At 52.9% G+C, this 15,189-nt stretch overlaps 1 protein-coding gene across 1 annotated transcript in view; it reads left to right on the forward strand.

Moving 5' to 3' along the window:
- Window positions 1-15,189, forward strand: part of UNC13A (unc-13 homolog A) — a 90,637-nt gene that overhangs the window by 7,753 nt on the left and 67,695 nt on the right. The window contains exons 2-6 of the mRNA XM_039466980.2: window positions 5,348-5,377; window positions 6,623-6,722; window positions 8,528-8,645; window positions 11,874-11,997; window positions 14,101-14,174. Coding sequence (XP_039322914.1) covers window positions 5,348-5,377; window positions 6,623-6,722; window positions 8,528-8,645; window positions 11,874-11,997; window positions 14,101-14,174 — 446 coding nt within the window. The remainder of the gene's footprint in view (window positions 1-5,347; window positions 5,378-6,622; window positions 6,723-8,527; window positions 8,646-11,873; window positions 11,998-14,100; window positions 14,175-15,189) is intronic.

Consider the following 15,189-nt stretch of genomic DNA (forward strand, 5'->3'; position numbering starts at 1 on the left):
AGCCATGATCACACCACTGTACTCCAGCCTGGGTAACAGAGAGGAGACCCTGTCGAAAGAAAGAGAGAAAGGAGGAAAGAGAGAGAGAGAGAGGAAGGAAAGAGGGAAGAAAGTCAGAAAGACGAAAGAAAGGAAAGAAAGAAAATGAAAGAAAGAAAGAGGAGAGAAAGGGAGGGAAGAGAAAAACGAATCCAGCGTCTTCAAATCCTAGAATCCAGGCCAGGGGCACCCTTAGAACACAACCAAATAATAAAAACAGTAATGATACTAGTAATAATAATAGTGGTATAAATGACACTATAATCATGATTCTGCGAAAGGGAAGAGAGGAAGAGGAGGGAAGAAGCAGAGAAAGGAAAGGCAAGGGAGGCCAGACACTCTGTCTTCCCATTTTCCAGATGCAGAAACTGAGGCCCGGAGCCAGGCTGCAGGGGGGTCCCCGCAGCCTGAATTCCTGCCTCAACCTCCCCGGGTTCCGCCCCTACATTCTTCAATCGGCGCTGCTGGGGGGGCCCCCCAAGACCTCGGAGGCCGCGTGAGGCGGTGTCTCCACCCGCCCGTCGCTGGGGACCGCAGCGGGCTCCCCCCTCGTCCCCCACCCCCTGCCCTCCGGCGCGCCGCCCACGCCCTCCGCGCGCCCACGCTATAAATAGCCTCTTGCGTGTGACCCGAAGCCCGCCGGGGAGGGGTGGCGCTTCCGCCCCGCTGACCCTGATACCGCAACCGCGCTCGGGCGGGGAGAGGGTGGCGGGATGTGACGACGAAGGCGGTGACTCAGGGACTATTTACTGACCAGGGAAGACAGGGAGGAAGGCTGGGTGCCTTTTCTGAGTCCACTCCCTCCTCCGCGCCCCTCGCCCTGCCCGAATCCCCTCCCCCAACGCGAACCCCCTTCCCTCCTGAGAACCCCCCTCCCCATCTCCGCCCCCTTCCCTGTTCCCCTTTCCCTCTGAGACCCCTCTCCCACTCACTCCGAGCCCCGGTGATGAAAAAACATGGTCCTCACCCTGGACCTCGGTAGGGGACTAGGGGCCGGAGCCTGGCTTCAGCTGTCCGAGGTACAGCTCTCCAGCCGGTCCCCCACTGCCCGACGACCCCAACGGAGACCATTCCCCTCCAGCCAAGAGAAGCTGCAGCAAGGAGCTGAGGCGCTGGAAAGAGGAGGCGCGGATTGACCAAGGGAGGGACACAGAAAGGGCAGAGAGAGAGAGAGAAGGAGAGAATAGAGACTGAAAGAAGATAGCAGGGGTGGAGAGAAACAGAACAGGGAGGAGGGAGACGAGAGACAGGGATGGGGGGAGAGACAGAACAGATCAGGCAGCTACTGGGCTCCCTTCTGAGCCTAAATCCGTGGTTTATAAAACGGGGCACAGTTGGAGGAGCTTCAAGTGGGGCCAAGCCCAGGCTAGACCCCAGTGAGCCCCTTGTGTCACCCCCCCCAGGGCCTGTTACTTCCCCACCCCCACATACTTCTCCCTCCTCTTCTCTCCCAGTGGCCTCTCCTCTCCCCAGTGGCTTCTCCACCTGCCTGCCCTCCCTAGTGGAAATCTTTCTCTCTTTTATTATTATTATTATTATTATTATTATTATTATTATTATTTTGGAGATAGAGTCTCGCTCTGTCACCCAGGTGCCATCTTGGCTCGCTGCCAGCTCCGCCTCCCAGGTTCAAGTGATTCTCCTGCCTTAGTCTCCCAAGTAGCTGGGACTACAGGCGTGCACCACCACACCCGGCTAATTTTTGTATTTTTAGTAGAGATGGGGTTTTGCCATGTTGCCCAGGGCTGGTCTCGAACTCCTGAGCTCAGGCCATCCACCTGCATCGGCCTCAAAGTGCTGGGATTACAGGTGTGAGCCATGGCGCCTGGCCTCTCTCTGTCTTTTAAATCGTTATTTTTAGACATGGGATCTTACTACATTGGCCAGGCTGGTCTTGAACTCAGCATCTCAAGGCCCCCCCGCCACCGCCTCAGCCTCCCGAGTATATTGGATTACAAGCATGTGCCTCCATGTCTGGCGCTCTCTCTGTCTCCTCGCGTCTCTGTCTATTTCTCTCCATCTGTCTGTACCCTCCCGTTCTCATCCTGTCATTTCTTCCTCTCCCTGTATGAGACCCTCCAGCTGTGGGGCCAGTGTCAGCCTCTGTCACTCTCTCCTCCGCCCCCTGATGCCATCATGTTCCCTCCTGCCCCTTCCCCTGGCCACTCCCCTCACAGAGCATCCACACACCTGCAGCCTGGACCCCCTCCAAGAGCGAGGCCCAAAGCTCTTGGGCACATTCCTGAGTGTTCCTGAGCCTATCTCAGCCCCAGGGGTGAGGTGCCAGGTGGGTGCGCTCCCTGGGGGCTGGGTGGGGCAATGTGAGAGAGAAAACCAGATCTAGAAAAAAAAAAAAAAAAAGACAGAGTTGGAACCAAACAGAGATGAAGGCCCAGAGAAGGGATTCACTTGCCCAGGGTCACACAGCTCTGGAATCCGAACCTGGCTCAAATCAGCGGTCACCTCTTCCAAGGCCCAGCTAAGGGCTGCAGGGCAGTGGCCTCATCTCTGCTCACTGTGACCCCCACCTTCCAGGTTCAAGCGATTTCCTGGCTCAGCCTCCCAAGTAGCCAGGATTACAGGTGCACACCACCAGGCTGGCTAATTTTTGTCATTTTTACTAAAGATGGGATTTCGCCATGTTGGCCAGGCTGGTCTTGAACTCCTGACCTCAAGTGATCCACCCGCCTCGGCCTCCCAACGTGCTGGGATTACAGGCAGGAACCACCACGCCTGGCCGGAAACAGACCGTCTTTACTGACATGTGTTGAGGGCCATCGCACTTCCCCGGCTCTTCATGCGAATTCTCTCTTCACTGGTTCCACTCAGGTGCCTTTTGTGAGACAGAAATTCGAGTGATGAGGACAGAGTTGCAAACCCGGGATGGGAGGCTGTGACATCTGCCCAGAGAGGAGACGCAATTCTGTTTCTAGGAATTTAGCCTTCAACTCGCTAGCACACGCTCTTCAAGACATACTGAAAAAAACATGAAGGATTAGAACAGTGGGTGTCGAGTGAGCCATTTGTCTTGGAAATCAAGCAAGGCGAACGTGGGTATGATTGCCGACACATGGACCATCTCCAGTGGCACAAGCAATTGCCAACGTAGATTGCATCTGGGAAGGAGACGTAGGGCCGGGATGGAAAGAGCTTTATTCTCAGTGTTTCATCTCTTAGTTGTTTTGGATTTCACAACATGTGCATGCGTTGCCTACACAAACAAAGACATTAATCTGACAAGGAAAAGGGGAGAAGAAAATAGGGAGGAGAGAAAAGGGGCTGGCGCGGTGGCACACACCTGTCATCCCAGCACTTTGGGAGCCCAAGGCGGGTGGATCACCTGAGGCCAGGCGTTCGAGACCAGCCTGGCTAACATAGAGTGAAACCCTGTCTCTACTAAAAAATACAAAAATTAGCCGGGCATGGTGTTGCAGGCCTGTAGCCCCAGCTACTTGGGAAACTGAGGCAGGAGAATTGCTTTAATCGGGGATGCAGAGGTTGCGGTGACTGAGATCGCGCCACTGTAGTTCAGCCTGGGCAACAGAACAAGACTGGGAAAGAAAAGAAAGAAAGAAAGAAAGAAAGGCTGGCGGAGGGGGCGGGCGCGGTGGCTCAGGCCTGTAATCCCAGCACTTTGGGAGGCCGAGGCGGGTGGATCACGAGGTCGAGAGATCGAGACCATCCTGGTCAACATGGTGAAACCCCGTCTCTACTAAAAATACAAAAAATTAGCTGGGCATGGTGGCGCGTGCCTGTAATCCCAGCTACTTAGGAGGCTGAGGCAGGAGAATTGCCTGAACCCGGGAGGCGGAGGTTGCGGTGAGCCGAGATCGCGCCATTGCACTCCAGCCTGGGTAACAAGAGCGAAACTCCGTCTCAAAAAAAAAAAGGCGGGGGGAGGAAGAGAAGGAAGGATGAAGGAAGGGATGGAAAGAAGGAAGGAAGGAAAGAAAAATTCCATCAGAAAGGAAGAAAGAAGAAAGAAGAAAGAAGAGGAAGGAAGGAAGGGAGGAAGGGCTCAGTGTGGGAACAGATTGGGGGTGGGAGTAGAGAATGAATGGAGGAAAAAGACGTGGGGGACGAGAGCAGAGTGTGAGAGGTGTTGGCGGTGGAAATGGAATACCTGGTTATAAGTGCCAGGAGGGGGCGGAATGGCTTTGCATCTCCTGGGGCTGCGGAATTCTGTGAAATGTGAGAGACTGGTCCTCGGCGGGTGCCAGACGTATATTCAGGTTGCACCTCCCACAAGCAAGTGGGGCTGGACAATCCCCGCCAGCCCTCCGGCCAGGACGAAGGTGTCTCCACTTGCGTTAACTTTTTGCTGTTGTTGAGACAAGCGTCTCGCTGTGTCACCCAAGCTGGAGTACGGTGCTGCGATCTCAGCTCACTGCAGCCTGTGCCTCCTGGGTTCAAGAGATTCTCCTGCCTCAGCCTCCCAAGTAGCTGCGACTACAGGCGCCCATCGCCACGCCTGGCTAATTTTTGTGTTTTTAGTAGAGGCGCGGTTTCACCATGTTGGCCAGGCTGGTCTCGAACTCCTGACCTCAGGTGCTTCACGTGCTTCAGCCTCCTAAAGTGCTGGGGTGATAGGTGTGGGCCACCGTGCCTTACCCTCCGTGTGCATTTTGAGAGCCAGCTCTCTGGGTTGCTTTATCCCACCTCGCCCGGCCTTCTTTGAGGCTTCCCCAAAACCTGAGAGCATCTGACATCGCAGACTGAGCTGGACAATGGAGGAAGAGGTCTTGTGGGCCTGAAGGGGCTGGTGGAGTCATCAGAGATTGTCTTTATCCTCACCTTCTTCTTCTCCACCTCTTCAACTTCCCCTCTTCTTCTGGGGCCATCCTGGAGGGCTTCCTGTAGGAGGCCTCTCTCACCATTTGCCCAGCTCTTTCTTTCTAATCTGGTTTAATTGCGGGTAACGGCACAGCTAGTTGGGGAGCTTGGGGAGTTTGATGGGGACGGGGTTGGAGGGAGAGGGAGGGGTAGGGACTGCTCTCAGGGTCCAAATTTCCTTCCATCCTAGGGCCGCCTGTGCTCATCTGTCTGATGGCTTCTCTCTCTCTCTCCCTCTCATCCCTGCCTCCTCCTTCCTCCCTCTCCTCCTCTCCTTGTCTCTGCCTCCGACATTGCTTCTATCTTTATCTTTTTAAAAACCTCTCTGTTGCTTTTTGATCTCTGCCTGTCTCTCCTCCGTGTCTCTCTCCTTCTGTCTCTATCTTGGTGTGTCTCTGACTCTCTCTCTCCCTCTGCCCCTCTCCTCCCCACTTCTCCCCGCATCTCCCTTCCCTATCTCTGTCTCTCTCCACAGTCAAAAAAGCCAAGTTTGACGGTGCCCAAGGTAAGTGGCTTCTCTTGCTGTCCTGTCCCGTGTTGCCTGTCTGTCCGTTTCTCTGTCTGTCTGTCTGTCTGTCTGTCTCTTGGAGACCAGACTTAGACTTGAGCTTTGTGTCTTCTGAGCATCAGGAAAGGGGTGAGAGGATTAAACAGGGGGAGGGGCAGCCCTTGGCATGGGGTCCCTGGAGTTTGTATGGGGGTTCCCTGGTCTCCCCAGCCATATTGGGAGATTGTATCGGGGTGGGGCTTGCCCTGAGCCAGTGGCTCTTCCCAGGGTCCTAAGAGGCAGGATGGGGACTCTTAAATGGGGCTACAGTTGCAAAAAGTGAAGCTCACAGAGGCAAAGGGAGTTTCTTTCTTTTCTTTTCTTCTTTTTTTTTTTTTTTTTTGAAACAGGGTTTGGTTCTGTAGCCCAGGCTGGAGGGCAGTGGCGCAATCTCGGCTCACTGCAACCTCTACCTCCTTGGGTCAAGCGATTCTCCAGCCTCAGCCTCCCAAGTAGCTGGGATTACAGGCGCCCTCTACCACGCCCAACTAGTTTTTGTATTTTTAGTAAAGACAGGGTTTCTCCATGTTGGCCAGGCTGGTCTCGAACTCCTGACCTCAAATGATCCGCCCACCTCAGCCTCCCAAAGTGCTGGATTACAGGCGTAAGCCACCACACCCTGCCTCTTTTTTTTTTTTTAATTTTAATTTTAATTTTTTATTTTTTGAGGCTGGAGTGCACTGGTGCAATCATGGCTTACTGCAGCCTCAACTTCCCAGGCTCAAGCGATCCTTCCACCTCAGCCTCCCGAGTTTCTGGGGCCACAGGCATGTGCCACTGTGCCTGGCTAATTATTTTTTTGTATTTTTAGTAGAGACAGGGCTTACCCAAGTTATCCAGGCTGGGCACAAGTGATCCTCCCGCCTCGACCTCCCAAAGTGCTGGGATCACAGGCGTGAACCACCGCGCCCACCCAGCAACGGGGGTTCCTTCAGTCAATTTTGTTCCCTCTTCTGGGGCCTCAGTCTTTTTAGCCAAAAACCAATGATGTAGTCATTTTGAGGCAGCTGGAGGAAGTATCCCAAAATTCCACATCTCTCCCCACTGAGGACCCTCCCTCGTGCCCTGAGGGTGGGGTTGGGGGTTAGGGGGTGAGTGGCCCAGAAATTCCCAAGGGGGTCCCAGCGGGTCATCTAGAGCTTGGAAAGGGGCATTGGAGAGCCCCTGAGCCCCAGTGCCTGATCCCTGCTCTCACTGCCACAGAGAAATTCAACACGTACGTGACCCTGAAGGTGCAGAATGTCAAGAGCACAACCATCGCAGTGCGGGGCAGCCAGCCCAGCTGGGAGCAGGACTTCATGTTGTGAGTCTGCAGCCTCTGGCATGACCCTGGCCCCTCAGGGCTGAACTGGACACTGGGGAAGCCCAGGCGACTCCCCTCCAGCCTCCCTCATCCTGTGTCCTCCACCTCCAAAACACATTCCCAATCCAATCACTTTCCTTGGTCTTCAGGGCCACCAGCCAAGTCCCCGCTGCCCGCCAGCCTCCGCCCTGGCCTCCTGTGCTATCCACCTCCTGCAATCTGTTCTCCTCCAGGCAGCCAGGGGGCTATTTTTAAAACTGCAAATCACATCCTGTCGCTCCCATGTTCCAAACTTGTCCGTGGCTCATCGACCTCAGAATAAAACCCAGAGTCTTCCCCACGGTTCCCGCCACCTTCTCGCTCTGTCTACACCCTCTCACTCCCCTGCCCCGGCCGTACCCACACCCACCTCTTTCTCCAACGCCTCCCAGCTTGTTCCTGCCCCAGGGCCCTTGCGCTTGCTCTCCAGTCCCCAGCTGGCTCTTCTTCAGGTCTCAGCTTGTGTCACCTCCTCAGTGAAGCCCTCCCTGACCATCATGCCCAAGCTACCATTTCAGGGCATCATGTCTTCCCAGCCCTCGCCACCAATTGTTTTGTTTGTTCGTTTGATTGAGACAGAGTCTCACTCTGTTCCCCAGGCTGGAGTGCAGTGGCATGATCTCAGCTCACTGCAACCTCCACCTCCCGGATTAAAGTGATCCTTCTGCTTCAGCCTTCCAAGTAGCTGGGATTACAAGAGTGTGCCACCACACTAGGCTAATTGTATTTTAAGTAGAGATGGGGTTTCACTATGTTGGCCAGGCTGATCTCAAACTCCTGGATTCAGGTGATCCACCTGTTTCAGCCTCCCAATGTGCCGGGATTACAGATGTGAGCCACCACACCTGGCCAACAGATTATTTCTTCTTTTTTTTCTTTCTTTCTTTCTTTTTTTTTTTTTTTTTTTTTTTGTGATGGAGACTTACTCTGTAGCCCAGGCTGGAGTGCAGTGGCGTGATCTCGCATCACTGTAACCTCCACTTCTTGGGTTCAAGCAATTCTCCTGCCTTAGCCTCCCAAGTAGCTGGAACTATAGGCGCACACGACCACACCCGGCTACTTTTTGTGTTTTTAGTAGAAATGGGGTTTCACCATGTTGGCCAGGCTGGTCTTGAACTTCTGACCTCAGATGATCCGCCCACCTCGGCCTCCCAAATTGCTGGGATTACAGATATGAGCCACCAGGCCCAGTCAACAGGTATATTTTAAAAATACATTCCTTAAGATAAATCTTTGGTAAACTGTAAATTCAGTGAATCTCACATTTCGCCAAGTTTCCTGCGCCCCTGAATCAACATATGTCTAGGACGAGGCCTGCAGGGAAAGTGCTTGGAGATGGGATCGTGTCCTCACCTCATGAGATGGAGATGACACTGGGAAGGACAGAGGTCCCCAAATGTTCTTATCCTGGGGGTGGAAGGAGCTGTGCAGGTATTCGATCCTCTTCCCCACTTGGCCAGCATGGTCAGGGTTGGAGGGCTTAAGGAAGGCCCAGAAAGACGAAGCTGCAGGCAGTGTGTCACATCTGTCTCCACGCCGCCCTTCCCGGCTTTCGATCCTGGTCCTTCTGTGATACCTCGAGCTCTTAACTTCCCTCACTGGCCTCAGTTTCCCCTCTATAAAACGAGAACCACCACGTTATCATATCAGCCAGGACACTCCCAGGCCTGGGTTTGAATTGTGGCATGCTGTGTGTTCTCAGATGAATGAACTAACCTCTCTGAACCCCCATTTTCTCCCTCGATGCCCCCGTCCTTTTTCCACAGCGAGATTAACCGTCTGGATTTGGGACTGACGGTGGAGGTGTGGAACAAGGGTCTCATCTGGGACACAATGGTGGGCACAGTGTGGATCCCACTGCGGACCATCCGCCAGTCCAATGAGGTGAGTGGCAGGTGGCCTGAGCCTGACAACATCAATGTAGACACCTGGGTCTGCCATGAACCTTCCAAAGTCACCAGGGCCTAATACAACTTCCATCTTGCTCTGCCTCTCTCTCCATGTGGCTTTGACCTTGTGGCCCCAAATGGCTGCTTCAGGCTCACCATTGCATCTTCATTCCAACCAGGAAAAGGTGGTAAGGGGCAGGGAGTTCAGATACATCTCATTGGCCAGAATTTAGACATGTGGCCAACACCTAACTGCAAGGGATTCTGGGAAATGTAGTTCTAGGCTGGGAAATGTAGTCCTAGGCTGTGCAACCCTAGGCACAGCTAAAAATATATTACTACGGAAAGAGAAAAGGGATAATGTAGGCAATTGGCATTTTGTGTCCCAGATGGGCAGCAGCAGGAAGGTTACAGCAGCTCAGAAGAAGGTGCTGGGTAAGAACCCTGGCCCCTCAGTCCATGCCTCACGGTCAGCAGGTAGTAGTGGTGTCTATTTTGTATTTATTTATTTTTTGAGACAGGCTCTTATTCTTTTGCCCTGACTGGAGTGCAGTGGCACAATCATGGCCCACTGCAGCCTCGACTTCCCAAGCTCAAGTGATCCTCCCATCTCAGTCTCCTGAGTAGCTGGGACTGCAGGTGCATGCCACCATATCCCCCCATTTTTTTTTTTTTAAATAGAGACGGGGTTTTGCCATGTTGCCCAGGCTGGTCTTGAACTCCTGGGCTCAAGTGATCCACCTACCTCGGCCTCCCAAACTGCTGGTATTACAGGCATGAGCCACTGCACCAAGCTGTGGTCGTGTCTATTCGTCTGTCCCCACAGCCCAACCGCTGGCCTCCTGACCTTAAGTCTCAACCCCTCCATGCTGACCCCAGGAGGGTTTTACTACCTGGAGCTCTGATCCATCCTCCCCTGTCTATTTCCCTTTAGATGGCACCCGCCTACTAGCCTTGTCTCCCCCCACACTCCAACTTCCACCCCTCCCAGATTCCAGCCTCTGAACCTTTGCATAGTCTGTTCCCTGAGTTTCAAGTGTCCTCCTTTCCATCACCCTCTAAATTCCCATGTGTCCTCCTCCAGGAATCCCTCTCTGACTTCCATCTGGATCCTTTAGCCCTGGGCTAGCTATGACCTCATGGGGCTGGGGGTGCCTGTGTCCAGCTCTGTTTCCCAGGGCTGTGGGCTCCTCGGGGGAGATGGTGATGATGACTGGGGCCTCTTGGGAGACCCTGGCATCATCCAGTATAAACCAGGTATACAGGAGGGACTGGGGACTATTTTTTCTTTGTTCATTTTGTTATGTCATTTCTTTCTTTTTTTGAAATGGAGTCTTGCTTTGTCACCCAGGCTGGAGTGCAGTGGCATCATCTCGGCTCACTGCAGCCTCTGCCTACCTGGCTCAAGTGATTTTCCTGCCTCAGCCTCCTGAGTAACTGGGATTACAGGCATCCGCCACCATACCCAGCTAATCTTTGCATTTTTAGTAGAGATGGGGTTTCATCATGCTGGCAAGGCTGGTCTTTAACTCCTGATCTCAAGTGATCTGCCCACCTTGGCCTCCCAAAGTGCTGGAATTATAGGTATGAGCCACCGCACCTGGCCAGTGAGTGTCTGCTTTTGAATGAATGAATGAATGGAGAGGGACGAAATGGTTGCAACATTCCAGGCAAGTGAGTCTAAAAGGAAGCCCTGGCTGGGTGTGGTGGCTCATGCCTGTAATCCCAGCACTCTGGGAGGCTGAGGCAGGTGGATCACCTGAGGTCAAAAGTCAAGACCAGCCTAGTCAACATGGTGAAACTCCGTCTCTACTAAAAAATACAAAAGATTAGCCAGGCGTGGTGGTGTGCACCTGTAATCCCAGCAACTCAGGAGGCTGAGGTAGGAGAATCACTTGAGCCTGGGAGGCGGAGTTTGCAGTGAGCTGAGATCATGCCACTGCACTCCAGCCTGGGTGATAGAGTGAGACCCTGTATCAAAAAAATTAAATTAAAATATATAAAAGGAAGCCTTGAGGGAGACCCAAAATTTCCTCAGCGGCCCTTCAAGTGTGAGGGAATCCTGGTCACCTGGGGTGGCAGAAAGTAGATTCCACTAAAGATCATTCCCATTTGAATAATGAAGAGACTGAGATTCAGGGTGGACCCCACTTGCTCAAAGGCTGACATTTCTGAACCAGGGGAAATGGACTCGCTCTCCTGGGGGACGTTCTCCCTGGGTGACGGCAGGCCCCAGGGCTTTTATCTGAAGTCAGAGTCCCATAACCCCTTATCAGGGGTTGGGAATTACCATGGCAGGCTGGGGCTGTCCCTACATGACCCCAAGGGGCTCCCCCTCTAGGTCCCTTGCTCTGGGTTCCCCTGACTCACCATGTGGCTCTGGACTGAGACCTTTCCCTCTCGGAATCTGTTTTTTTCATGTGTAACATGGGAATACAGCCAGGCACAGTGGCATGTGCCTGTAGTCCCAGCTACTGGAAGCTGAGGCATGAGGATCACTCGAGGCCAGGAGCTCAAGATGAGCCTGGGCAACATAGGGAGACCCCAGCTCTAAAAATAAAGAGTGAGAAAAAGAGAGGCGGGGGAAAAAGAGGGGAAGGGAGGAGAGGGGAGGGGAAGGGAAGGGTGAGAGAGAGGGAGGGAGGGAGGGAAGGAAGGAGAGGAAGGAAGGAAGGAGAAAGAAAAAGAAGAAAGAAGAGAGAAAGGACAGGAGGGAAGGAGGGAAAGAGAAAGAAAAGGAAGAAAAAGAAAGAAAAAAAAAAGAGAAAGAAAGCAAGCTTTGGGAGGCCGAGGCGGGCGGATCACAAGGTCAAGAGATCAAAACCATCCTGGCCAACATGGCGAAACCCCCTCTCTACTAAAAAATACAAAAATTAGCTGGGCGTGGTGGTGCGCGCCTGTAGTCCCAGCTACTCGGGAGACTGAGGCAGGAGAACAGCTTGAACCCGGGAGGCGGAGGTTGCAGTGAGCCGAGATCACACCACTGCACTCCAGCCTGGCGCCTGGCAACAAAGCAAGACTCTGTCTCAAAAAAAAAAAAAAAAAAAAAAAAAAAAAAGGAAGGAAGGAAGGTGGGAGGGAGGAAAGGAGGAAAGAGAGAGAGAGACATGAGACATGACTTTTGTTTCGGGGTAGGGGTGGGGGGATGTTTCATGTGAGAGTAGGGGCCCCGGGGCCCAGCATGCAGCAGACACCTGACCACACACCTGCTTCCCCACCCCAGGAGGGCCCCGGAGAGTGGCTGACGCTGGACTCTCAGGTCATCATGGCAGACAGCGAGATCTGCGGCACCAAGGACCCCACTTTCCACCGCATCCTCCTGGACACGCGCTTTGAGCTGCCTTTAGGTGAGTACCGGGGCACGTGACCTTCAACCCAGCCCCGGCCCCACTTCTGGACTCACTCAGCTATTCCAGGAGAGTGAACAGGCCTGGGGAGGTCCAGCTGACCCTCCGGGCTGAGAATGAGGGTCCTTCGCTCCAGAGGAGAGAGAGTTTGTTGGGTTTCAGAGAACAGGGTTGTTGGAAATAGACGCTTGGTGCCGGAAAGAAAAATCAGCACTGAGACAAAGGATCTTTCAGCAACACAATTTTTACTTCCTGGACTGCAGGAAGGGTACCCTCGCTAGCCATCTTGCCACACGAGCGCAGTGAACAAAGGAAAACACACTAATTTATTCCTCACCTATTCGGGGTGGTCCTTACTGCTGTGTCTGATGTTCATTGGCTGGAGCCAGACCTCACAATGTAAACTAAAACCTGATTGGCTAATGACTTAAAACTTTTCTTTTTTTCTTTTTTGAGACGGAGTTTTGCTCTTGTTACCCAGGCTGGAGTGCAATGGCGCGATCTCGGCTCACCGCAACCTCTGCCTCCTGGGTTCAGGCAATTCTCCTGCCTCAGCCTCCTGAGTAGCTGGGATTACAGGCACGCGCCACCATGCCCAGCTAATTTTTTGTATTTTCAGTAGAGACGGGGTTTCACCATGCTGACCAGAATGGTCTCGATCTCTTGACCTCGTGATCCACCCGCCTCGGCCTCCCAAAGTGCTGGGATTACAGGCTTGAGCCACCGCGCCCGGCCAACTTAAAACTTTTCTAAAAGCAATAGAGAACTGGAACCTGCCCGTGAGCGCGTCCAGCACAGATATCTTGGTTAAAGTACAAGGATATACCTATAAGCATGTCTAACAGCTACACAGGATAGGGCTTAACAAAGTTATTAGCACACTTATGATTTATTCTTTAAGAAAGGAAACTTTAAAAAGGAAGCTTTTCTACTTCCCACAATTGCTGTGAACCTGCCATGTGCGGACCGTGACCCAGGCCCCGTAATTTGAGCTGCAAACGCTTCACAACCCAGGGGGCTCAGGGCTGGGCCATCCTGGCTATTCCTCGGTTATGCCTGAGGCTGCAAGAGTGGGCTGGGGATAGGAGGAGAGACAGACAGAGACAGAGAGACAGAGAGAGATGTGGACAGAGGCTGAGAACGGACAGTCCCCCATCCTTTCCTGGAAAGACCTTGGGTCTCTCCACCTCATTCTTCTAAGAACCAATGGCTGGCCAGGCTCAGTGTCTCATGCCTGTAATCCCAGCACTTTGGGAGGACGAGGTGGGAGGATCACTGGAGGCCAGGAGTTTGAGACCAGCCCAGATGATCTAGTGCCATCCCATCTCTATGAAACAGTTAAAGATTCACCAGCCATGGTGGCAGGTTCCCATAGTCCCAGCTATTCAGGAGGCTGAGGCGGGAGGATTGCTTGAGCCCAGAAGTATGAGGCTGCAGTAAGCTGTCATTACGCCACTCCAGCCTGAGTGACAGACTGAGACCCTGACTCTAAAAAAAAAATAAAAACAATGGGCTGGGCATGGTGGTTCAAGCCTGTAATCCCAGCACTTTGGGAGGCCGAGGCAGAAGGATTACCTGATGTCAGGAGTTCAAGACCAGCTTGGCCAACATGATGAAACTCCATCTCTACTAAAAATACCAAAAATTAGCCAGGTATGGCGGCGGGCACCTGTAATCCCAGCTACTCGGAGGCTGAGGCAGGAAAATCACTTGAACCTGGGAGGCGGAGGTTGCAGTGAGCTGAGATTGCCCCACTGCACTCCAGCCTGGGCAACAGAGCAAGACTCCATCTCAAAAAAAAAAATTAAATAGATAAATAATAAAAACAATGGCTTCCCCACCCTTGTAAATGCTAGGAATCATCTCCTCTCATCCTCCAACCGTTCTCCATCCATCTCTGGGGAGGGGGAGGCAGAGGCACCACGGTACCTCCCTTTCATCTCCATCTACCCTCCTGGGACCACAGATCAGCCCACCCCCACTTCTGAGGGTTTGCCAAAGACCCCAGAAGCCAGGGCTTGGCTGGAGCTCAGGATGCCTGGAGGATGGAGGCTGAAGGGCAGGGAGGGGCTTCCAGGCTCACAGACGGGGCTCTGCTTGCAGACATTCCGGAAGAAGAGGCCCGCTACTGGGCCAAGAAGCTGGAGCAGCTCAATGCCATGCGGGACCAGGATGAAGTGAGTGTTGGGGTGGGAAGGGCTGTTTTCTGCCTTGTATCTGTCTCTGTCTCCCCACATCTTCCACTTACCGATGCTGTTTCTCTCTGAGCTTGTCTTTCCCTGAATATCTGTTTCTAATTCTTTGTAACTTGACTGCATCCATGACTCACGTGGTCCAGTCTCGAGACAATGTTGGGGTTAAGAAACACGCAGAGGCTGGGCCTGGGGCTCACACCTGGAATCCCAACACTTTAGAAGGCTGAGACAGGCAGATCACCTGAGGTCAGGAGTTCGAGACCAGCCTGGCCAACATGGTGAAACCCTGTCTCTACTAAAAGTAAAATAAAAAATAAAAAATTAGCCGGGTACAGGGGCTCAGGTCTGTAATCCCAGCACATTGGAAGGCCAAGGCAGGGAGAGCATTTGAGGTCAGGTGTTCGAGACCAGCCTGGCCAACATGGTGAAACCCCGTCTCTACTAAAAATACAAAAATTAGTCAGGTGTGGTGGTAGGCACCTGTAAGCCCAGCTATTCAGGAGGCTGAGGTGGGAGAATCACTTGAATCTGGGAGGCAGAGGTTGCGGTGAGCCGAGATCGTGCCACTGCACTCCAGCCTGGGCAACAGAGCAAGGCTCCGTCTCAAAATAATAATAATAAAATAAAAACTTTTATTTTACATTCAAGGGGTACACGTGCAGGTTTGTTACACAGATATATTGCATGATGCTGAGGTTTGGACTTCCATGGTGTTACTCAAATAGTGAACACAGTACCCAACAGGTAAGTTTGTTTTTAAGACAGAGGATATCGCTTAGGATAATGGCCTCCAGCTCATATTAGCCCAGGCTGAAGTGCAGTGGCGTGATCTCGGCTCACTGCAACCTCCACCTACCAGGTTCAAATGATCCTCCTGCCTCAGCCTCCTGAGTAGCGGGGATTACAAGCATGGGCCACCACACCCAGCTAATTTTTGTATTTTTAGTAGAGATGGGGTTTCTCCATGTCGGGCGGGCTGGTTTCGAACTCCTGACCT

The sequence above is a fragment of the Saimiri boliviensis genome, chromosome 14 (genome assembly GCF_048565385.1).
Source record: "Saimiri boliviensis isolate mSaiBol1 chromosome 14, mSaiBol1.pri, whole genome shotgun sequence".
NCBI lineage: Eukaryota > Metazoa > Chordata > Mammalia > Primates > Cebidae > Saimiri > Saimiri boliviensis.